Source organism: Apteryx rowi, unplaced genomic scaffold (assembly GCF_003343035.1).
Source record: "Apteryx rowi isolate R43461 unplaced genomic scaffold, aptRow1 scaffold_73, whole genome shotgun sequence".
In the NCBI taxonomy this organism is placed as follows: Eukaryota; Metazoa; Chordata; class Aves; order Apterygiformes; family Apterygidae; genus Apteryx; species Apteryx rowi.
In genome coordinates this window covers 2,970,067-2,995,727 of record NW_020451016.1, presented here as the reverse complement: position 1 = coordinate 2,995,727, position 25,661 = coordinate 2,970,067, and the positions used below count along the sequence as shown (strand labels likewise).

Genomic DNA, 25,661 nt, shown 5'->3' with positions numbered 1-25,661 from the left:
GAGAAATACAGTTTTACATACTGAAATAATTGGAGGAGGGATTAAAGGGAGGCCCAGAACATATATCGTAAACTTTTCTGTAACTGTGATTTTGGGATGTTCTGGCACTTCAGCAACCTGCACTAAGCTCAACATTAGATTAGTGTGAAGCAATCATCTTTGATACAGTACTTATTCTTTATTTCAGTTTTGCACAGTTTCCCTGTGTTATCTAGGTTTTTGGGCTGTTGCAGAGTGCATCTCACTGTTCTCAAAAATGAGAAGATTTTTCTAGAGGCTGCCTTCTGTGGAACCATAGCTGAAATGATTTGAAGGAACTTTCTGAACTATTTACAACAACGGTTGTCAAACTTTCTCATGGTTTGTTCTTAATATCGAGGTATTTGTATCTTCTACTTAAAAAAAAAAAAAAAGCTGCTTACAGTTGTATAAAATCAGTGGTGTGTTTGTTCCTTTTCCGTGTAAATGATTGTTAATACATTTTTAAGACTTCTACTAATGCAGCAGCTGGAAATTGTACCAATGCCCTGTGGCTGGCCCAAATCTTTGTGTAGCATTTGAACTCTGATCAAAGTCATTCTTTTTGCAACAGGAGCTCCAATATACTACAAAATATGTARTGATTGAATAAAGCATTCATTAAAAATTGTTGCAAAACAAGTGATTAGATGAGAAGCTAGAAATCTAGATGTGAAGAGCTTAGTATTGAGAATAATGGCTAGAGTGTGATGTGATCTCTCTGGGGGCCCAGTTGGAATTGCTGTGACCTTGGGCAATTAACGCAGGCTTGCTCTTCCCTGCTGCTGGAAGGGTAGGTGCACTTGGCTGCAGCGCTTCACTGTGCTCAAGTTGAACGTTTGTAAAGTTATTTGGGATGTTCAGATGAATGGTACTTTTCAAAAGTGCTTGTCACAGATAAGTTTTCTACCACTGAAACTGGTAACACTCCTGCTGACTTCAATGGCAGCAAAGTTAGGGAAGGAGTGCTTTAAATATCCTCTCCATAAACCCAAAGGCTCCCCATAATGCAGGCTTCTGTTTGCAAGAGGAGTGATGGGGAGTTCAGAACAAAGTTTCAAAATCATTTTCTGTAGATGATGAGGTGAGTAGTGGGGTGATTCGGAGTAGTGTGTATATGAAATTGCAGAAAGGAGGAAAGTGAAAGGTTGGGGACAAGGAAGATCTTTTAATACTGACATTAAATGATCATGATTGTTTTCTGGTTTTGACTGTGTTGTGTCTTTGAAATGCATTTCTCTTTCTCAGATTTAATTTTCATTACATGAATGTCCTATATTTCACCCTTTAGCAGTAAACTGTGTGCCATTAAGGGTACTTTTGATATTTACTGCTTAACAGATATCCAAGCTGTCAAACAATTCAAAATAGCAGAATAAATGTTTTCATCCTTATAATAAATGTGTCTGTCTTGATTTATTCTAATAAAGTATTCCAACCTATGGGCATTTTCTTCCCATTGTGTGTTATATCATGCTTCAATTTTATTGTAAGCTCTTTGGAACAGATATGTTGCTTCTGTTTGCTTATGGAAATTATGCAGAGTTTGTGCTTCCTTCTTTGATGTTCACAAGGCAATGCTTGGCTGCCTTTTTTTCTTTCTTTTTTTTTTTTTTGTGGGGGGAGGATATGTGTGTGTGTATATATGTATATTTATACACACACACATTTTTAGGGATACATCTTCCTATTATATGGGAGTAGTTTGATAAGAACAAATACATTAAATGAGAAACAAAGTGGGAGAAGACAGGTAAAGGAAATGTTTACAAGTCAAGTTTGCAGGTAGTGATTGTAGGATTGAAAAGATTTAAAATTATTTTCAAAAAAAAGTCRAAGTACTTATGGACTTGAATTAAAAGTAATAGCTACTTTTTCTTAATAATGTTCTTAATCAATAAGAATAGGTTTTTTTCCTCTCTCAACAGTGTACAGCCATGTATACAAATAACCTGTAGCAACACTGTACATAATAGCCTTTTCATAATTTCACTGCATTTGAGTTTTCCTCTGGAAAGCTCAAAGGCCGTATCATTTGGTTTGTGGCTGTGGAATTATCCCTATGCCAGGCTATGGTTATCAGACATTCCTCACATTCCAGGAGTCTAATATTATAGTGCTTACACACCACTATATGGCCAACTTCTGCGTCAGAGAAAAATGCAGGAGAAAACATTCATGACATTACCATTTCCACTTCTTTCCCCTCCTATCTCCCCTTCCCAATAACCTTTCAAAATATCATCTTTGCATTGAGCTTGGCAATGTAAACGGATGCGCAAATCAGCAGTAAGTTGATTTGGTTGTTTTGTATGCCCTACAGAAAACAAATGGCTAGTATGCTGAACTGGAAAATACTGCTTGTTCTCCTTTTCACTTAAATATTTGGTTTCTTTCGATATCTTAAACTGACAAAATGATGTAGCAAAATGTATAGCTGTATTCAGCGGAGCTTTTCCTTCACTGATGGTAAGTAGAAAGCAAAAACGGTTTATTATAATCAAAAGGAAAAGGAAACAAAAAAACGTGCCAGCGGGCAGTTTGACCTGGTCCTGCGACCCGTGGGTGTGGGTCCCTTCCTTCCCCAAAGCATTCTTCCCCTCCTGGCTCTCGGCCATTCAGTTTATATGCCTTTTCGGAAGCACCTGTGAAGGGACAGAGAGCGCTGACATTGAGCTAATGTTAACCCCTTCATAACAGGGAACAGGCAGTTGTGCTCTATCTTATTGCCCCTATATGTTATGGCAATCTTTAAGGTACACATCACATTTTATGGTAAGCTGGAGGGCAGCATATTCTCTCTCATCCTTGTTCACTCGCTGTAGTCTACCCTCTGTACTGAAGTCTTAAGCTCTATGTTTGCTGTTTGCTTGCTTGTGTGTGTGAAGGGTATCAGTTCCCTGTTTGGTTTTATTCTGTAGAGAAAACTGGCAAGATCTTTAGAGAACTTGAAGGGTTTAATCCCTAACTTCTTTTTGTATTGCATAAAGCTTGGGGAGTTTGGGAATGTGTGGGATTTCTGAGCAATGAAGTCATGCCATTAACACCCTTCCCCTTCTCCCCCTGCCCCCCCCCCCAAAAAAAAAGTAATTTTTTTTAGTGTGGGACAAGCACTTAATCCCTGTTGGTTCTACAGGACACTTGCAAAACTGCTAAGTGAAGTGGGGGAGTGTCTTTTGGGAAAACTGTCTTGTGTTCCATGTTAGAAGAATTTTGACTTTCATATTTAACTTCCTCTCCCCCCCCCCAATAATCCCCTTATTTATCTAAATGGATAGCATTCATTTGGTAGTTGTTTTTCTTCAGTTATATTTTTTTATCAAGTTGTGTTTCTGAAAACTTATTTGTGCTGCTGTTAAAGTGGACTCTAAAATTCTTTCAAGATAAGTAGATTTAAATTTTACAAAACTTGTTGCATTCAATGTACAATGGATCTTTTCTATTAAATTCATAGCTGGAAGAGTGTATTGGCTTAAAATGGTGATCTTTGTAATAGATATATTATTGAAAGCAATTAAGGGTTGGGCGTTTTTTTGGTTTTTGTTTGTTTTTTAAGATAGTTTGGGTTTTTTTGCTAGGGTTCTATTGTTCTTTTGCCGGGGTTCTATTGTTCAGTGTTATACAAGTTCAGTAAAAGTGATGTGTAAACATATGTATTTTTTTCTTGTACTGAAGTTGCAAACAGGTTGGTTGGTTGGTTTGTTTTGTTTTACATCCTTGTCCTGGTAGTTAAATGTTTTTCAACTAGYTCAAGGAGAGCAGTTGCTGGAAAAATGCTTGAGGAACGGAGTGCAATTTTCTACTGTAGTTGGTGCTTGTCTCCAAAAAATTTACTGTTGAAACATTAGCTTGCTATTTCTAAGCAGTCTTTATTGAATACTATGAAATGTGGTGTGCCATGGTACAACAGCTGGCCTTCAAGAAGGCCATGTAGCAGTAACAAACAGTCAGAACTGATAACAGGCTGATACTGCCATTTCACATGGTAGCACTAATGTAACAGTGTCTCTGAAGGGCTCTCTAATGAGAACTAAGACACCGTTCAGCATACTGCTCTTTTCAGCAAAACATTTCAAAGCAGACTTGAGTACTTTGCCTAAATTACCAAGAAGAAACCATTTATTCAGTATCTTAAATAAGGAAAAAACCCTAAGAGATCAGAAATGGCTTAAGGAAGGAAAAAAGATTGTCTGCTTTCTCCTTGATCTTTGTCTGCTACCTGAACACAGTATTCTGCTGACCTTCTCTACTGGGTAGCTAGACAAGAGCTTTTTAATGGAACTGTTTTTTTCCAAACCTCAATCATGTTCCCTGAAACATTATTGAATGTGCTCTGGTCCTGTCTACACAAACCTATAGCTCATTTCTAATAATAATGCTGGGAAATATCATTGTAAACCACCATCAAAAAGTGTTCAGTACTGGAAGCCAAGTTTTTGAGCTTGTAAAACAGTCTCAAGAGCTCCTTCTCCCAGTGGTACATACCCACATTACATCCTGCCATGCTGTTTTGCTGTCAGGTGATGATCTTACAGTTTATTTATTTGTGTTTCTTACTGTAAGGACTTATCCATATGTGTCAACATTTTCATTTACAAAAAAACCCTAAAACCCCCAAAATGTATTTCTTTAAGGCCTATTGTCTGTCATAAGTATTCAAGTATATAAAATAATCATAGGATAGCAGTTGCAAGCTATTAAAGAAGATACAAGACCTCTATGATTTTTAGAGAACTTAATAATCTAGAATCAGTGCCCAATTATGTAAAGTTTCAATTCTTTATGTACAAATTTGACTGTTTTGCCCTTCTTTGTCTTATCGGGAGCAATATGATCTGAGATCTGAAAAGTGAGTGGAAATATGTTAAATGTGTCCATGAAATACTTATTGGTTGACTTAATAAATCATTGTCTGTTAAATGTGTATAACTTCTCTGTGCCTTTATTCGCTGTGGTTAGCTTCTGAGCATCTAGTTTGACATAAGAAAGGAGGTCACAGTACTATCAATGTACTGCTACAGGTAAATCCTAGGAATGTTGCTGTTTGAATATAAACCTATGCTGTTCTGTGCATGAGTATACAGTATGAAACAGATTTACATTAATGGTGCACAAGCAGCATAATTTGATATTACTGCAAATTTTTCATAATTAAAGAATGGGTTGATGTTTAATTTTAACTGCACTTAGTAATTCTKTATTGGTGTAAATAACTGGCATGCTTGCTGTCTTTTAAATATGGGCAGTTGTTAATGTTCACTGAAAAATGACTGAGCAAACCTTGTGAGCAAGGTAAACACACTTAACCTTGCCATGTTTAAAGACCCACCACTACGGCAACATGGGGGCCACTACCATGCTAGTCCCTGTTTGATGTATTGTAACTTGTTGTTGATGCCCACTTACTCACTCTTTTGAAGTAATACCTTCAATAAAGTAGTACTGTATCTTAATTATGCCCTTATTAAAAGACAATGTACCTAAGCAATACAAAGATTGCACATAATGTCTTGGACTGGGACTTGGTATCTGAATGGAAGGCACTACCATGTTAAAAGCATGGTGTTTAGAAACATAGTGTCAGCAGAAACATGAATGAGCTTTTTGGAGAATGAAATTGTGTGTGGAATTTGCTAGTTTATAGACCTGAATGAACAAAGAATATAGTGAAAAGGTGTTTTATCTTATAGGCATGCAAAATCTATGCCTTTGTGTATAGAGATAGATCGATCAGTTATCACTTTTTAAAGTTAGGGAACTGACAACAATATTATTAATAGATAATAAACATTTTGTTGCAGCTTCAGCTACTGTAATTTGTATAAAAGTGAAAATTGGCTTCCTTAATTAATGTAACTTGTGCAGTTAATGGATAATGACCTTAGCCATAGTGAGCAGCATTGCTGCTTTCCAATGCTAACCTGCAATGTGGAGTTAAAGCTTGGTCTCCTTTGCTGTTTTGTATGGACTCTGCTACATTGGATGGTATTCATCCCACAATTTAGTTAATGCGTAGGCAAAGGAGCCATACATCTAGGTTTCTTCTCTAGTCAGTAGAAAAAGAGGGAAACCTTCAGTGTGTGATTCATCCTCAGGTTAAATTAGGTGTGATGAATCATCCTCTCTAGGGAACCTAAATGAGTAATACAGGTTAGATACTTAACTTTGGAAGTCTAAAGTTAGATGAGATGAATTGTGCCCCTGACTTTTATATAAGAAAACCATCTTGGGGGCCAGAAATGAATTAAATCCCTATTTGGGAGGAAATTTGGCATAGGATTAGAAGATGTGTTTATAGACCTTCCAATTCACAATGCCAGCAGCATTAGAAAGTTGGTAAGATGTGAATGGATAGTAATATCCAATTTGAGTGCTATATTAGAATTCTAGTGTGTGATTTAGAATGCTTTTCTTTCTCTCTTTATGCATTCCTTTGCCTGGTCAGTTAATTGCAATCTTTACATTTATCGGTCTTGAGCTTGTAGTGAGAAGTTCTTCATGCTCTTTCCTTGTTAGCACTTCATGAGCTAATCTGTTCAGGTGTAACTGCGTAATCTGATGTCAACAACTAGCAAATACCATAGTGATCACATTTCATGTATACACCTTTACCTAGCCACTTCAACAAATCAGCAACATTTTCCTTCAAGAGATGTGCATTTTGTAAGCAGAAAACAGAAATCTGCATAGTCAGGAAGGAAAAACCGTTAAACTGTTATTTTCATGCATTTTATAAGCTATTACTCTTTACAATTAACAGAAGGCAAATGAGCACCACTTTTTTCCTGTTTGAACTGCTGACTGACTTACCTGAAAGGTTAGAAATGTTCTTCTTATATTGCCAGCTGGTGTAATAATTAGGATCAAAAGGAGGATGTAACATTTTAGGTCACTCTCTTGCAAAAATTTTAAATAAATTAGCTGACACTGATCTTATGTTCCTATTCTGTGTCTTTGTGGTAATTAAAAATATTTGTAGGGAAGCCCTCAGAGGTAGAAAAAAGTTTGTTGCTATTGTGTTGTGTTATTGGAAAGTCATCTGTACATCCTTTTGTAAGAATGTACATAGTCAAGTGAGTCAGATTTCAGGTAGATGGGCATGTGGTCTTTGCATCTTGGATTTCTCCAGTTATATTTTAATAGATAATCATTTTTGCATGTCTAAATGATAACTTATTTGTGTCTTGTCTTGTCAATTCCTAGAGTGTGGAGTAAAGATGTATATTTTTCAGAACAGTTGGGAGTTGATTTAAAAAAAAAAAAGTAATAGCAGGTACTGCAYTGTAAGACCGAATGCATGATGTGTCATTGTTACTTATAATTCTGTATATGGAATGAATGGATATGAATTTTAATCTGTGCAATACTTCAGGTAAATGTCACACTGCATTTTGCTACCTTCCAAAGAACATGAGATCATTTTGGGTAAATTTTTTAGGGAATAATTGGGATTTGGAGAAAGTTTTCAAATGCATGTTGAAGTTGCTATAGAAGTTGAGCACTGACCCTCGTTATAATTGAATTCCAAACTCCAAGTCTCTTGCCTGTAGGTCAAGCACTACGCAACAAAGCAGATATTTTTGGAAGTCATTTTGAAAGAGATTAAGATGAACCTGTTCGTAACTGTCAGGTATTTTTTGTGTAGCTCTTATCAATGTGTATTTTTCCCCTTTGTAATTGAGGGGGAAAATAGAGTCTGAATTTTTCAGTTTTCTGATTTCTGCCTGCTGTAACCTTTCTCTTCTCTCTTACCCCCATCCTCTAGCACATTTATTATAAATCACAGTACATCAGTCTTGCAGAATTGATACAAACAAGGACTCTAAGCAGAATATCTCTAGCTTTACTCAGAGTCCTTCAGAGGACAAAAAGCCTTGGAATATGCTTAGAAGGTCAGTGGTATTGGTCTCAGCTGAGTTTAGAAGAAAACAAAAAACAAAGTCCAGAGTTCTCTGTTGGAAAGGCAGAGTCTTAATCACACTATGGGTAACCTCTGCTTCAGTGTTGTAATTGATTTTGTCCTAGATAGATTTTGGAGAAAAAAGGAATCAGAAAAGGAATGCAACAGAACTAAGTTTTCCTTCTTGCATGGAATAATGTGTTGAAAAATGTGTGTGTGTGTATGTATACATGTGTATACATTTTTAAGAACATGTACATTGATAATCATAGGTCAAAGAAGTATGGAATACCATAGGTTGTCTGTGTCTTGACACAGAGACAACATTCACTAGTATATGCAGTAAATGTCTCATTTTTCTTGGACCTGAACTTAGAGAAAAACTTGCCTTCCAAATATTTTTGTGGTCTAGAAGGTACTACATTAAGCAAGAGAGTATGCAAACTGGTCCAAATGAAACTATATAGCTTTGACAGTCCATAAGTAGTTATGTTTCCATTTATAACATCGTTAACCTTAGATACATATACAGCCTTATTCTTATAGGCATGACTGCAGATAGTGCAGTAGTGACTGTTCATGGTAATGCACATATCACTGCAAAATCTACTTTTCATTTTAAAGACTTAGCTAACTATATTTTGAAAACTATAAAGAAAAATATGGATTTGAGATGGTAGTGCAGCTTCTCAATTTGCAAGATGTATTTGTCTCCTAGGTTTCCCAGGGCATCTGTGAAGTAATTGGTGATAGCCTAATTATATGCTGTTTATGTAATGGAATTAGAGAATGCTCCTTGATTCTTTTATGAGTATCTACTTCTTGTTACATGCATCCACTTGTTCTCTCAGTCCTGAGAGTACACTTCAACCCATATGCTGAAATGGAGTGTTGCAGCAACATAGTGTTGAGAAAATAAAAAATGTTATATATGAGCTAAAAGCTGATAAATTAGTCTTCACTTGCCTGGAATTTATAGGGTTGAACACCCCCCCCCCCGCAAAGATAATAATGCCCATATGTGAGAATATTTGAGCTAAATGAATATCAATTAAAAAAGTGTTTTGTTAACTAATTAAACTTCACACTATACTAAATGTGGACTTTTAAGGCATCCTTCCTTTTTTCAATATACACAATCTTTTAAGAACCTGCAAATTCATAACCACAAACCAAAGTAGTATTACAAACTATCTGAGAACATCAGTGTCCTGAAACACAGCATTTAATACTCTATTATGGTGCAATAAACCTCATTTTTCTTGGGTGATGGTTAATGAATGCGAGGGGGATCTGCCTATCATATGTTGTTATGTCACAGATGATGATCCTCACACAGGTGAGATTCCTTCACAGAATCACAGAATGGTTGAGGTTGGAAGGGACCTCTGGAGATCATCTAGTCCAACCCCCCTGCTCAAGCAGGGTCACCTAGAGCACATTGCACAGGATTGCATCCAGGTGCGTTTTGAATATCTCCAGAGAAGGAGACTCCACAACCTCTCTGGGCAACCTGTTCCAGTGCTCTGTCACCCTCACAGTGAAGAAGTTTTTCCTCATGTTCAGATGGAAGCGCCTGTGTTTCAGTTTGTGCCCGTTGCCTCGCGTCCTGTCACTGGGCACCACTGAAAAGAGTCTGGTCCCATCCTCTTGACACCCTCCCTTCAGATMCTTGTACACGTTAATAAGATCTCCTCTCAGYCTTCTCTTCTCCAGGCTAAACAGGCCCAGCTCTCTCAGTCTTTCCTCATAAGAGAGATGCTCCAGTCCCCTAATCATCTTTGTAGCCCTTTGCTGGACTTGCTCCAGTAGTGYCACATCCCTCTTGTACTGGGGAGCCCAGAACTGGACGCAGTACTCCAGATGTGGCCTCCCCAGGGCTGAGTAGAGGGGGAGAATCACCTCCCTCGACCTGCTGGCAACACTCTTCCTGATGCACCCCAGGATACCATTGGCCTTCTTGGCCACAAGGGCACATTGCTGCCTCATGCTTAACTTGGTGTCCACCAGCACTCCCAGGTCCTTCTCGGCAGAGCTGCTTTCCAGCAGGTCAACCCCCAACCTGTACTGGTGCATGGGGTTGTTCCTCCCCAGGTGCAGGACCCTGCACTTGCCTTTGTTGAACTTCATGAGGTTCCTCTCCGCCCACCTCTCCAGCCTGTCCAGGTCTCTCTGAATGGCAGCACAGCCCTCTGGTGTATCGGCCACTCCTCCCAGTTTGGTATCATCGTCAGCAAACTTGCTGAGGGTGCACTCTGTCCCTTCATCCAGGTCATTGATGAAGAAGTTGAACAAGACTGGAGCCAGTACTGACCCCTGGGGGACACCGCTAGCTACAGGCCTCCAAGTAGACTCTGTGCTGCTGATCACAACTCTCYGAGCTCTGCCATTCAGCCAGTTCTCCATCCACCTCACTGTCCACTCATCCAGCCCACACTTCCTGAGCTTACCTATGAGGATGTTATGGGGGACAGTATCGAAAGCCTTCAGTCCTTCCTTTCAGGTATTATTTCCTTTCCAGTTATGTCTCATATCTCTTTGTTTCCAACCTTTCTCTTACAAGAAAATATTTGTGTTGGGACAGTTCTGAGGGCTGAAACCAGACTGATTGCTGCTCAATTGTAAAAGCCAGGGTCTGGCTCAAAAAGCTTGTGCTATCAAAAGGCTGGAACAAATGAGAGAGGGTTGAGATGTAACACTGTTAAGTAATTGTGATCTTGAAATGCACAACCTTTGTCATGTTTTAAAAATCTACTCAGGAACATTTCTTCTAACATAGTTCAAATCTTAAGGCTGTGATGTGTAGCATGATCCAGCAGAGCAGAATTTGTCCTCTCTGCTGTACTTACGTACATCTGCCTGTTTGTCTCCCTCTTTCTTCTGTTTTTGTTTAAGGCCTAGAGCGGGTCACCCAAGTACTTTTCCTCTGTCCTTTAGTGTTGCTTTAATTTATTGAGTGTCTGGCAAGAGAAGACAGCTGCTATTCATTCTCATGGTGCCTCACTTCTGAAAGGTGATGACAGCTGGGTAGAACATCCAACTGACCAGAGTAGATGAATTATCATCATTCTGGAGTCATTCTGCTCTGTAGGTCTGACCTGTAGAATGACCTATAATAGAAATAAGTCAATATTTGCTTAAAAATAAAATTGGTGTGGCGTGTAGATGAAAAGTCAGGATAGTACTTGGGATTATATCCTTCCTGTAGAGGTGGTTTAAAAAAAATCACTTTTTGTGATTGTGGCTAGTTGTGTTGTATCCCTTTGAAAGTATTAAACACTTATGCAGAGTTTTAATTGAACTTATTAGAGGCCATCTGTGTATGTTTATACTAGTTTGTTGTGATCCCTACTCTGCTATATTGCATTTCAAGTATTTTTGACTTGAACTCTGAGACTTGTATCTGTATTAATATCATTAAAGCTAAAGATGAAGTTGAGCTCTCTTTTATTTTTATGTAGTTTAAGAAATGTTTTATGAAAATCTAAAAGGGTATTCTAACTTGAGGCAGGACTTTCTTTACAGCAAGATGCTCCCTGGTAGTTGGCACTGGTCCACATGACTAACCAAACTCACTAAAGAGTTGTTGATTTTACGTGATCGGTGCTTCCTCTGAGTAATGGCCTGGGAACTCTGTAGTGTAGGCACCCTGCCTTCCCTCCGCTGTTGGCCCTGCGCGCCGCGGGCAGCCTGGCTGAGGCTAATCAGAAGGTGCTCTGATTGTGTGCATTATCCTGGCTTTAAAAGGCTTCTTGCTTTCCTAAGATTCACCTYATGCTGTCTAGCTGTTACTATTTGCAAACAAACCAGTAATCTTTGCTGTGATGCTGGTAATGATTAAGAAGGTAGCATTTGGGCAGGTGTGTTTGACGTGGCAGTGCTGGGCAAGGGCTGCTGTGCTGTTGGCCTGGCGGCCGGCCCAGCTGCTGCACTGAGAGGGAAGCGAGGACGAGGAGTGGGGTGACCAGGCCAGGCTGCTGCTGCTTGCAACAGCCTCACTCAGAGCAGCGCCATGTCTGGATTTAAAAATGTATGTCAACAGTGGGAGGGCATTAAGCTATAGGCTTGGGCTGCCCCACGAGAGCTACGGCCCTTCTGGATAACGGGTCTTTCCCTGGAGTTCGGTGGGGAGCTTACCCTATTAGCCTCAGTGGGGTGTCCTCTCCTGTGTCCTAATGCGGAAGGGAGGATCGTGTCCATTTAAGGTATCCTTTAGAAAAGGAAGTAATTTTTTGGATGTGCAGCTTCCCTGGTACAGCGTGTACAACTTTTAAAAAATGTTTTTCATGTATTTTCCAATAGGTGGGTTTTACGTCAGATACTTTATGTAATTTGGCTTTTTTTTCCAATTTCTTTTTCTCCTCTTTTTTTCTTTTACGTATGGAATATATGCTGTTATTGCACTGGTGCTCTCTTGGCTTTTGAGCCAAAGACCTTTTGTGAGAAGACTACCCCTTTGAAGAAAAACATCCTCTTTATTATYTTGTTTATCTGTGTTTTTAATGACTTTACAATATTTGCATTAGGAAAAGCAAATTGTGGAAAAGGGTGCTTGAAATTCTTAATATATACACCATGAGTTCCTGCCGTGTCTGGCCTCAAAGCTTACAGTCATTTTTTTTCTGAGATGTTCCTACCTGGAAACTCTTGGACTTTGAAGGTGAGACAGCATAGACATACTGGGTTTGGTTTGAAAAGAAGGAAAATAGGTACCACAGAAGCTAATTTTCTTCATTGTACTGAGAAAAGTGACTGTGGCTGGCCAGTTTCATGATCACCTCTTCCAATTAAAAGAACTTTTCTCACAATTTTTGTGTGTGTGTGTTTTTGGTTTTTTAGTTTTTTTTCTTCTGAACTGCCTTGTAATCCATAGTGACCCAGATGTAATTTCATGTTGGTGATCTCACTTGCATTTTCTAACATTTTTTCATTGTGTTTAAGTTTACAGGTCTTSCGCAGCAGTTTATAATAGCCAATAAGCTAGCAAATTTGCCTTATGTTTCTGAATTTGTTTAGAAACTTTATATTAAGTATGTTCATGTGATTACGTTATGAACTTTGTTTGGATAAATATGAGGAAGTGGAGACATGTTTGTGATTTAAAGATTAAATCTGTCCCCCCTCTGCAGAAATTTTGGAATGTAAGAGCTTTGTCCCTGTTGGTTCTTTGTAATTTCTGCAACCCTAGTTTATAGTTTATTCCTACTTAAGGAATTGATGGGTCAGATCCATCAATAATAACGTTAATAATGGTTTATTTGTGGGTCAATGATTTCTAAGTTAAACCTATGTTCTAATTTCTGTTTTATCAGCTGCATGTTTGCAACCTATTAGTTATTGTTTAATTACTGTCAGATATGGAAGATGTTGCAGCAAATTTTCTCGTACAGGAAAATGTTTGCAATAATTTATTTAATGTTCTTGGAGTTAATAAATTCAGAAGGATGGAATGGGGGAAAGAAAATTAAGAGCTTAAACATTGAGAAAAAACTTATTCTCTTTTGTCACTGCTATCTGATAAACTCCTTCTTTAGTATTTGTCACAATAAGAATTAATACAAATAACAAACAGATATGTAGGGAAGAGAAAACCTATAGTTCTAACTCATTTATTTCTTTTTAGGTTAACGAAACCCTTGTCATTCGCGGATTGTGTTGGGGATGAACTGCCTTGGGGATGGGAAGCTGCATACGATCCTCAGATTGGTGTCTACTATATTGATCATGTCAACCGTAAGTATTTTTCTATTCACTGTATTGATTATATAAAAAAGCTCATCTAGATTAGGCTTTTCTGACAAGCTCCTAAATAGGCTCATGAACTAGAGTAGGAGTAGGTAAAGATTTCTTGCAAGAGAATTTTAGTTATAGCAACAATTCCTGTTGTTCAATAGGCAAATTATCCTGTGTGCACAGGCTTGCTGGGGATGGTTGCAGATGTATTGAAGCTGACTCAAAATTATGCACGTGACTCTTATCTTTTTCTGCAGAAGAAGTCCATGTAATGTACAGTAAATAAAGATAGTTTACATCTGTTGGTATCTATAAAGTATAGGATGTTTGGTGATTTTTAAATATTCAGAAATGCACACTGATGGAGATAGTTAGATATGAGTAACGGAAATTGGCTTAAATCTAACCACTGAATGGAGCTATTGTAGTTTAGCTAGAATGGAGTAAGGAGGTTTATTTGATGTAATTTGTATATGAGATCTGACAAATGTATTGTAATTCTAAGTACAACATATTGTAGAATACATTCCCAGCTGTAAATACTGCTGTATTCTGTAATAATTGGAAAGGGAATGGGGAATCAAAATGTTGGGGAAAATTTGTCTTTTGATATAACATTATTGGCTTCAAAAGGCTCACAAGAAAATCTACTGGTACAAGATGACAGGATCTATTTCTATGTATATTCCTAATTGCATGAGAATTATGCCTAACCATACAAAACTATAAAAAAAATTTTTTTGAAATACATGTGTTAGGCTTATTTAAATTAACCTTCTCCTGAAAGCACTTCTGTTTTTTTTGTCACTGCATATTGGTTGATACCTTTCTCTGTTTTGTCAGAAATTACCTTCAGTAACATAGGAGGGATTCTGTTTGAGATCAGTACCTGAGTGGAGGTGCCTGCATCTCTGCTAGCAGCACTGTGTAGTTACCTAAGCATAGGTATCTATAGCCATTTGAAATGCTTTAGTTTAGCAGAGACAAATGCACAAGGTCAGTAGATACAGCGCAGGGATGGTGAAGGACCAGTGGTCTTCTGGAACAAGAGCTGGAGATGAGGCTGGTTACTCCACGGTTACTCCACAGTTACCCCAAAGGTACGGGCACCTGAATCAAGTCTGGGATGTCTGAGCTCCTATTATAGTGAATAGCGATCTAGTCAATACAGTTAATGTAGTGTAAAGTGTGATTTAGCTGACTGGCTGGGTGTCTGCTTCTAAGAGGAGCTGATTTAAGCTCTACTGGTTGGCTTGGACTGGAACTCTGTTAACTAGAATAGGAATTTCAATATCTACTGTGCTTGTCAGACACCTTCAGGTAGACACCTAATCTTAATCTTGAACTGAATCCCATCCAATAACCTCATTTTGGGTTTTAAAGTCCTGTTTACTGGAAGAACAATGAGAGTCCACTGATCTTACATGTGGTATTATTGTGACTTAAACATTTCTGAACTGGAAAAAATAGGGACATACTTGACTGAACTCAAAGGCTCAAGAAAGAAAAGGATTTGTCTCTGAAAATAAATGCTATTCTGAGAGAAAACTTGTCATTAACTTCTTTTTTTTGCTTTGGGTTAAAATTATAAAGCTTCAAAATACAGAATTTTAAAATAGATGATCAGTGTTTTGGGGTGTTTTGAAAGCGCTTTCGGATCACTGCTCTGGTAATCRTGCTCTTGTATTCCACAGACACTCAAAATTTCTAGTCAGTTCTAAAAACCTCAGCCTTGTAGTTTTGTTGCTTGTTTTTTAGAAAGATTAAATATTTTCTCTGCGTTAAAAGCCATTTCTGTGCATTGAAGAAGACTTTCTGGATGTTATAAGCTATTTATGGGTCAAGTTCTGCTTCACATGTGTAGAGTGTTGAGGCTTGGACAGCATGGTCTCCAAATTCTCGTGAAAATTCTAATATAGTGCAAGCAGTGAGACTTCCGCTTAATAGAGAAGAATTGTGTATATTCATCTATACACATTTGTCTGGCTGGAACAAACAAGTATGGCTAGCTAGGTGTTTGTTTCTATTTGGTTAATATGCATTATGGAGGACAAAAGTATAGTTTGGGCTTTGGTATAGTTAGTGGTTTTCACCCATCATTTGGTAGTGTATTTGGCTCCTGTTATATTAATATGTGTTGCTTTGTAGCAATCTTGGTGAGACTTCTTATTTTGGAAAGCAGTATGTTTTAGCTCTGTGCTCGGTATTTTGCACAGTGTTTTGGTGAGAGCACTCTGAGCTGCTGGGAGGTAACCTTCCTAAGTGTATTATAAGCAGGTCATTTGTCTGACATGCCAAATGTGGAGATTACAACTTTTAGTTCACTTGACTGGGGTGCACGTGTTGCTGCTGAAATACATAGTATAGAGATCACTAATGATGATAAATAATTAGGAAAAAAAAAAACCACAGTAAAAGAGTTTTTCCTTGTGTTCAGACAGAACTTCCTGTGTTTCAGTTTGTGCCCGTTGCCTCTTGTCCTGTCACTGGACACCACTGAAAAGAGTCTGCCCCTGTTCTCTTTACACCCTCCCTCCAGATATTTATATGCTTTGGTAAGATTCTCCCTTCAGTTTTCTCTTCTCCAGATTCAACAGTCCTGGGACTGTTTCCTCAGTCTTTTCTCATATGAGAGATGCTTCAGTCCCTTAATCATCTTAGTGGCCCTTCATTGGCCTCATTCCAGTATGTCTATGTCTCTCTTRTACTGGGGAACCCAGCACTGGACCCAGCACTCCAGATGTGCCGTCACGAGGGCTGGATAGAGGAGAAAGATCACCTGCCTCGACCTGCTGGCAACGCTTTCCCTAATGCAGCCCAGGATACCATTGGCCTTCTTTGTCCCAGGGCGCGTTGCTGGCTCGTGGTCAACTTGTCCACCTGGACCCCCAGGTCCTTCTCTGCAGAGCTGCTTTCCAGCAAGTGAAATGGAGGATGATGCAGCCCACTTTGAGAAACACTGACTGAGGTCATTATTTTATGAATATTTTACTCCAATTAGGAGTTTAATGTGATGCTTTCAGCTTCGAGGGAGACAAGATTACAGGCCATCTGTCAAGGCAGAACATGCATATGATGTGGGTAGCTAATACCGTAAGGACCTAAATGCTTAGCTTGTTGTTCAGTAGCACCTTTTGTCAGAGGGCTGCCTGAAGAGATGTTATTTGGTGACCAGGGACTGAGGAGTTCCTTTCTTGCAGGCTCTCTCCTTCAGGAGAGTCCAAAGATTTTAGCTTGTGCTGTTCACTCTTATAATGCTCATTGCGTAGCTGTACTTGTGTGTTCATCCTCTTTAGATGTCTAATTTGCTAACCTTTACTAACTTTAATGAATAACATGGTTAGGAACTTAAGCAATGCCAGAAATAACCCAAACTTATTATTCTACTTCATTTCATGTATTTAAAGGCAAAGTCATCACTTTTGCATTTTCCAAATTCTTCTGCAGGATTTTTGATATCAGACTTCAGGTGGTTAAGATGAAAATACTTATGCTGGTAATTGCTGGTATTTATGCCAGGATTATGCTGGTATTGCTTGGATTTGCAAACACTTTTAAGCTGATATAATCTCTGAAATAAATGGTCCTGCTCTATTTCTACCTCTGGCCTTTTATTCTGTCCCTGAAATATTTTTGCTAATACTGGCGTGAACATTTGCCTGGCCAGACAGTGAATCAGATCGGGGAGCTGATTTGAGTGGAATCTAATCCGGCATGGAAAAAAAGTCACTATTTGTTCTCCTTTCCACACTCCTATTTATGCAGGTAAGGGAGGTAAGGTGACCTGGGGGTAGGAATAATACAGGTGTATCAAAGTCGGGTGGAAGGCAACGGGGGACAGCAGCCAATTGCAGTAGCGCTGGTTAAGTGTTTTGAAACTACAGCCTTGAACTGTCAAACCCTGCACCTGCTTGTCAGGAGGTAGTTTTGATTTTGAGRCTGTGGTTTCCACGTGCACTTCTTAGATGGCAGTGGCAGCTGAAGGTAGTCGCTGCCTGCTCTGGTTCCTGCCCCTGCGCTGTGTCGGCACAATGTGCGTGTAGTGAACAAGGATGGTGGGAAGCATTGTGCTTCCTGAGGTGTGTGTGCTGCCGTTCCCCCTCCCCTTCCTTCCTTCCCCCAGCCGCCTCGGCTCTTGTCGGCATCGCCGCGTGGGATGCGTATTGGCGAACAGCGGTGGAAGGGCTTGGGAGCAAGAAGAGAGAGAACCTGTAGAGTGAAATCTGTTTCTTTAGGGCCAGAAGGAAGGTGGTAAGGAGGTCCTGAGAGCTTGGGGGGCCTCAGATGGGGAGGGCGTAGGTGGTGATGGAGGGCAAGTGTGGAGGGGGGGAGTTGTTTTAGGCACTGAAGCTGTTTCTTGTGTGGGGAACCATGGGCTGGGTTGGGGAGCTCAAGTGTGAGGATGGCCAGTGTTGCAGACTTTCAGACTGTAAGCATGCTTGTTTGCAGATTTTAGATGCTGAAGGGTATGGGCCTACAGTACCTGCAACTTTCACTGAAATAAGTAAATTAGATTTGTTGACTATGTTGTCCCTTTGCTTTCTTGAATGAATGACATCTCAGATTGTGAAGCTAGGAAACAGTCAGCCTATTTTTGTGTAGTTTTTTATATGGCATCTGTAATTAGTGCATCTACGACAGCAACATAAAGCTGTGTTTTGGATATTATGAACTCTTTATTTGGGTGTTTAAGAAATGATACCTGTTTGTACACTTCTAGATTTCTTTTCTATCTTAGTTCTTAATGGGTGGCCAGGTGTCTGCAAACCTAATTCCTGCCTGGAAGTTTTGTGCTTAGATCTGTCAAGATATAAAACAAAAGCCTAAAATTTCAAATAATGCAGAGGTACACTAGATAGGTGGAAGACCTTATTGTCGGTATCAGGATTATATAGTAAGAGATTAATCTGAAGTAATTGGAACTGAATGAAAATCAGTATTGTGTATAAGAAATTTTGCCAATGTGAATCAACTTAACTTAGACTGGGCTCTCTGTCTGTCTTATTATTTATTTACTGCTAGGAATGCATCAAATGGGTGTGTTGAGGGTTTTTTGTTTTTTTTTAATCTTACTCTTTTTACAACAAAATCAAACTTCTCAAACAAATAGGACGTGCTTTAGTTCCTAACTGCTTTTTATTGTCAGGAGGGTAGGGAAGATCCACAGTTTTCCTGATGAAACCACTGTAAACAGCTACATGAGTAATCTTACTGTCAAACCAAAAAATACTTAAGAGGGGTTTTTGGTTTGTTTTCTTACTTCATTTGACCCATAAAGGAAACTGTTTATGTTTTAAGATGTTTTGTGGCTAATCTTGAAAATATTTTATGAGATGCTTCATTTACATACTATGTAAATAGCATGTATATAGTTGCAAAATGGTAGTGTTGTTGTGTTTTTTAATACCTTTATGTAAATTTATGCTTTGCTAATTTATATTTTGGACTTTATTCCTTGAATTTTGTGAGCTCCCATCACTATAAAACTTTTTTTTTTTTTTTAAGTATGATACTAGCTTTTTTGAACAGCTTTTACTTTCAGCCTAATATAAACAATTAGTAAATGTGCCATTTACCATGACATCAATTTGTGATTTTGCTGATTTAATACAGTATTAAGCGATAGTTGCTGTAATTGGTAGTAAATTCAGGCCTCCTCACTGAGAACCGTAATTTGGTTTTGGGTGTTTTTGTTCTTCAATTTTAACTGTGGCCTGTCAAGGTCTAGCAGCTGTTTGTTTTCTATGTTTTGGGTTTTTTTTTTTAATTTTCAATTAATTAGACTTCTACTTTAGAAGTAAAATTATTTAGAATTATATGTTTAGAAAATTTCTCAAAAGCTACTGTCTATGGGGATTACTCTAAGGTAGACTTTTTTTATCATGAATAAATAGTTGAACTTCAGTCAGTGGGTTTGTGTTTTCAGTTTGGAAGGAAGCATGATAAGAGAAGTCCTTGGTACAGCTCTTTGTGATCAGCAAGATTGTTCTTCAACTGTAGTACTGCCAAATAGCAGCACCATACTGCCATTTTTTTTTTAACTGAATCTGCATCTTATGGTGACTTTTGATTTGTTTCTGGATAGGGTCGGATGACTGACCTCCGGGTCTAAAGTCAGAGAACAACAACAACAAGCTAGCGAGTGTAGATTGTGCAGAAATATATTAGTCTATGACCAAATTTTGATTTGCCTTAACGCTATTAGAGATATCAGTGTATTATTACAGTAAGCATTAATTTTGCATTGAAGTGTTAAGATTCTGATTTGTGTTCTCAAATGCTTGAAATTTGAGAGATTATCTTGTAATATGACTAGTTCATTTCCAGAAATATTACTAACAGCGCTCAACAGGCTAGTTTCCTTTACATTCTGACAATTTACTGGATTCAGAGAATAAAGGTTGTGATTCTAAATCCTCTGCAAGACCTCTGCTTATTTGAAAGACTTCTGTTTTTGACTTGGTATGAATAGTCTGAGAGGATCCTGGACTGGGAGACATGTTCTGCCTTGCTTTCAGAGCCTGACATATTCCTAAACAAGTCATCTCCTTGACTTCCAGTTCTTATTTTCAGGCTCAGGAATAACCAGGCAAGAGGTTTTCTTCTTCATGGCATTGGTGTAGTTAACTTATAAAACAAGTACGGTGCTGTTGGCACTGTTTGGTGACAAGGGTATTATAGAAAGGAACAGGGTAACAGTATTTAAAAGATAAAGATAGGAGGGAATAGCTACTCCTAACCTAGCTGTAATTCATCCACTTTCTTTCTGCCATTCTTTACTTTGTGTTTAATATGATAATTGTTCTCCCTGCTCCCTATCCTGCACATTTCAGTCCTTTCCCAGAGGCTGCTTTCTACTGCTGATTCATCCATGAAGAAAAAGAAAATTAAGAGGCAGAATGATGCTAAAAGGTCAGGAAGTATAGAGGTAGGAATTTGCATCTGCTTGGTTTGAGACTAGAATTCATTGGAGGTTCCTGTTTCCCCACTTGATTTTCTTCTTTACTAAAATTTAAAATCCTAGTCGTTTACCTACACTGTTTGACAGTTCTGACACAGTGTTGTAGCCACAGGTTCTCCATTCCTTGTCATAGTCTTTAAGGCTTTCATGCCAGCTTATGCCTGTGTGACTGGTTTATCTAACAGRGGGACTTTTGTGGATAGACTGGCTGGTCTTTGCTCCAGCCTCACACTCTAGTACATCTGCATCTATGAAAGTATGTAACATAGCATTCTTGGAGAGGGAAGAAATCTGAAAATCCTGCTATGAGTCTGCAATTATCATTAGCTTCAGGGAGCAAAGCTGCATCTCTTGATCATAAGTGTGTGCCATGTGTTCCCACAACCCATCAGTCTTTTAAGAAAGTGGTGACATGCAAGCATTTGGGGACCAGTTGTAAAGATTCTTTGGGTTCAGCAAGAATACATGGTCAAAATCCAAGTGCAGTAGGTTTTATCTTGAATCTTATTTATAATTAGGAAACTTTCCTGCTCTCTGGCCATTATAGAGCTCTATAATAGTGGGAAGGGATTAGAGTAATCTGATGCTGGCTACAGGAAGAAGGCTAGGGTAATGAAGGCTCTGGATGGAGGATCACCTGATGACTTTTAAAATTTATGTAAAGATCATACCTGTGGATATGAATCATAATTCTGACAGCCATAGCAGTAGAACATAACCTACCTACTGAGGGCTGGCTAATGTAGATCAAAATGCTCAGAATTTCTATCACACTTGTCTCTGAGATAAATAGTCATTGTTACCTAATGTCTAGAGGAAACCAGTGTGCCATAAGGCTAACATGTTGTTCAATATTTCTTAGTAAAAATTTCTGAATAAATATTTCTTGGAAATCTGCTCATGCTTATTTAGTATAGCTGGAAGATGTTCTCATTCTCTCTCTCTCTCAAATTCGAGCACAGAATTATTTTATGGAAAAGTGAGGAAGGTGTCTGGAAGAGAGAAGGCAAGTGGCAGTGGCAGGAAGCAAACTGTAGAGAACTTGAGGCATACCCTGAATAGCCTAATTTTTCTTCATGTCTCTCTTCATAATTCATATTTTATCTTATTATGCAGTAGAACATGATTTTCTTTGAGTGTCCAACAATGTTTTAGATAATTCTGAAGCCAAAGTGTATGTGATATTGTAGGGCTCTGTGGTCTTATTGAAACTGCTGTCTCTGTAATACACTATTGTTTTAAAGTACCCATAGAACAAATACATCAATATTAATATTACTGTGTGAGTTCTTCCTTAAAGTTTTAGGTGGGAATTGCTTTTTTTATGATTTGAGTTTGAATTGTCAGTATTTTAAAAAGGGGAAAGAGGAAGGGAAAAAAAGGAATAAAAGAAAAAACTGTTTCAGAAAGCCTCTGGCATGTAAACAATGACTGCATTCCTTAAGCCAGTCTAGTCACATTTTTTTGTTATTCTCCCTGAAACTAGTGCTCGTCTGTTTGCCTCCTTTATTGTTCATTAATCCTTGCATCTGAGTTGCCTGCAACATTTGTTATGCCAGTTGAAATACGATGAAGTAATATTTGCACTCCTTTTTTTCCTGTTTTTTTTTGTCTGATTACAGGCAAAAATACTGGAAATTTGAAAGCCAGTTTGTTTATTAAGAAACATGGAGTATACGCATAGAATAAACATATCCGTAGTGCTTATGCAATCCTATTTATAAAATTACTTTCACCACCCACCATTAAGCCAGCTTGYGTTATTCTGTAATCAGACACCAGTTTTCCTCTTCTGATGTTATATATCAAAGAGTTGGTGTTGGTTTTGTGCTTTCCATCTTAAGACTTCTCTGTGCTTCTAATATGTAAAAAGATGCCACTGAAATCCTCATACTCTTTCACCATGGCTCCCCTAGTTTCACTTGACTGCAGCTTTTTCCAGGGACTTTCCCCCAACATGACATAGAGTGTTGTTTCAGATATCCTGTCTTTTGAAACAGCTTTTGTGAAGTGGAGTAGGATGTAATCCTAATACAGCAGAGGCATTGGGGACTATACAAAGACCTATCTGGATTGATTTTGAATGCTTTTCTTCAGCCGCTGGGATTTAGGGGAAACACCAGTGATGGGGTAACCTGGAGTATAGTCAGTTAATGGTTTGGTGATTTTGAGGCCTGTGTTGTTCTATTAAAGTTGGAGTTCTGTGTGATTGGAGGTAGTAGCCATGTAATTATGATGCAAGATAACCAGAGATGTCAGGTGTAATAAAGTTATCTTTTAATCACATAATATTTCAGAAAGAGAAACTGCCACTCTGACATGGAGTATCTAGCTGAGTGGCGTGACGCGGCCCAGAGCACAACCTGTTGTGTGTGACACTGCTGTGCCAGTCAAACTACCTCTTCACAGCTCAGTTATTGCGGTTTTGTCACTGCTTGTCTTACATTGTAGCCCTGGTTTCCAGGTCTGGAAGCCTTCCTGAAATTCTCCTGATTTGAGGCTTCCTGCTTTCCATATATAAGCCCTCTGTGCCAAGTTGCCTAAGTTTTCCCTATGTTGGTCTGTGAAGGAGAAGGTTAATACTATGAATGAGTAGATCTGGTGGCTTTCCGCTGTTCCAAAAAATCCTTCCCCAACTTGTGCTTCTTCCTCCTTTATACTGTCTCTGCGTTCATCAGACCTTCAGTAGCCTGGCACAACTAGCCTAACCTGCCAGAAAATGCTGTGTTTGGTTTTATGTTATTTTTTTGGCCCAGYGAATGTTCTGGTGGGGCTAGTGAGTTGAGAAGGCTTTGTGGTGGGTTGGGTGGGCATCAGAGCCTGTCTGGAAGAGAAAATGTGACTGTGTAACACTGGGGAGTGGAGTTAGAGACCAGGTAGGGGAAACCACTGACAAAAAGCAGGGGGCTGTTATGGCAGCTCCAGCTGTGACATGACACTGCAACCTGCTCTGCTGCCTAGAAGGAGCTGTGCCTGTGTGTTGGGTGTGCAGCTGGGCAGCCACGCAGCTGCTGGTGGGCAGTATGCCTTCTTGTGCGCCTCCTGGGCATGGTGCTTCGGAGGTGTGCCTGTCGTTCAGTGCAGCCTTGTGGCCTTCCTCTCTCACAGACCAGGTTGACCGCTTGCATCTGGTGCTCAATCTCGGAGCTGCAGATGCGTGCAAGGTACAAGCACGGCAATGGGAAAATGAGTGGGGGAAGTCAAACAGGCAGGTCTTTGGCTCATCATCACACACTCAACTGTTGTGCAGGTCTTGGGCCTGGCCCTCGTTTCCAGCCAAGGTCAGCTGGTTGCCCTTGGGCACCGGGCCATGGGCCTCTCTTCTGAGATGATGATTCTGTTACGTTCACCAACAGCCATAAGAGGGGCATGTGATTAAACAGACAACAGTGAAAAAGTGAAAAATATAATCCCGTAATGTTTTCTCCTCTTGCTGTGTCCTTCTCAAGTAGCAATCTAGCATCTCTGTGGCATTTTTGTTTGTGGGACCCCTTGAGAGTACTTGTTCTCTAACCCTGTTGCCTAAATACAACCTATCTGTCTGAGGATAGCTTAGATGTGGGTCATTCTAGAGCCGGTCAACACTACTATTTTGTTTGACAAGCAGAGATGCTGGAAAAACTATTGCTTCCACATATTGTTAATCCTGTAGTAAAAATGTCCAGTTCTCTCATTTCTAGTACTAGGGTGCCAGGGAGCCATTCCCTTCCCTGTGGGATTTTCTAGTGGGGTTTTGATTTCATGTATTTTAGAGAAATATGATCTACTGCAGATAAGTTAATAGTTTCCTTCTGTTAAAGTAGACTTTAAAAAAAAAAAATTTGGCAGAGCTTCTTGATAGCAGACAGGAACATAACATCTGACATTAACTCATAAAAAATTGACGTGCCTGAATATCCTATGTATAATATATTTCTTATGTATAATTACACAGGGCACATGTAATATTATGCCCTGAAAGGTTTTGTTTATTCTTTTGGTTAGAACTTGCTTCAAGGGCAGTAAAAGAAAGTCTTGGTATTTTGGCTTTGAATTATTGTTTGGGCCAAATACATTGCTCAGTTTAAGTGCATCAAACCTGGCTGGCAGTTAGCCATGAAGATTGTATTTCATTAATAGCATCATGGTTAAAGCCAGCACAGCCTGCTTTTTTACGTTACAGGGGTATGGTAATTGCAGCATTCAGGAATGTCCTTGGGTGGAGCATACCATCCTGCTGCTGTGCAGTTCCGCTGCACCAGGCCTCAAGTGCTTTCTGTCTCAGAGGGTTTCTCCCCAGTGTGGGTAATTGCTCATATCTCTAAAAGTAGGAGGAAATAAATTGCCTTGTTTGTAATTTTTCATAAATTTATTAACTATGCACTTGCAGTAATTTATTTAAAATTAAATTAATTAGTTTTAAATCAAGATCTCTTAATAGATTTGAGTAATTTTGATTCACAAGTGAGTTTGCTGAATGAAGCTAAAAACAAGTCAAATTAGGAACGTGTAACATGAGTATTAGATTTTGGGGTATGTGCATTTTGTTATTGTGGATCATTATTTTGCATTGTGGTTGAACAGAGGCAGTTAGCATAGAACGAATTTTTTGAATCTAAGCAGTGCTCTTTATAGAGCCTGATATACTACTCTTACTTGTTTGAAGATACATTTTTTTAAGGAAGTGTTTTCTGTTCACATATAAGTGAAACAGAAGTGAACAGAAAACGGTGGCCAATGTATCTTCATTTTCTCTGCAAGAAACAACTGACCACTTGAATTTACCTGTCTAGTAATATAGAAATTGTTGGAGAGATCACGATGAGGGATTTCTTTGTTCTCTACTCCTGGTGATTAAAGCCCAGTTAGCTTGTGCTAGAACAGATACAACCCTAGAGCTTTCCAGTGTTCGTGAGTAGTGCTCGCTTTTCACCTGAACAGAGGAAATAACATCTTACTGTCAGTCTAGCTAACAATCTGTATTTGTTGCATACTTTGTATCTGCTGCAGACAAGCTAGTAGGACATCCTGTTGCAGTCACCAATGGAAACATTTAGCTACCTTTAAAAA

At 38.9% G+C, this 25,661-nt stretch overlaps 1 protein-coding gene across 1 annotated transcript in view; it reads left to right on the top strand.

Annotated features, from left to right (window-relative positions):
• Positions 1-25,661, top strand: part of WWC2 (WW and C2 domain containing 2) — a 98,694-nt gene that overhangs the window by 27,083 nt on the left and 45,950 nt on the right. The window contains exon 2 of the mRNA XM_026087739.1: positions 13,542-13,651. Within this exon, the coding sequence (XP_025943524.1) occupies positions 13,542-13,651 (110 nt within the window). The remainder of the gene's footprint in view (positions 1-13,541; positions 13,652-25,661) is intronic.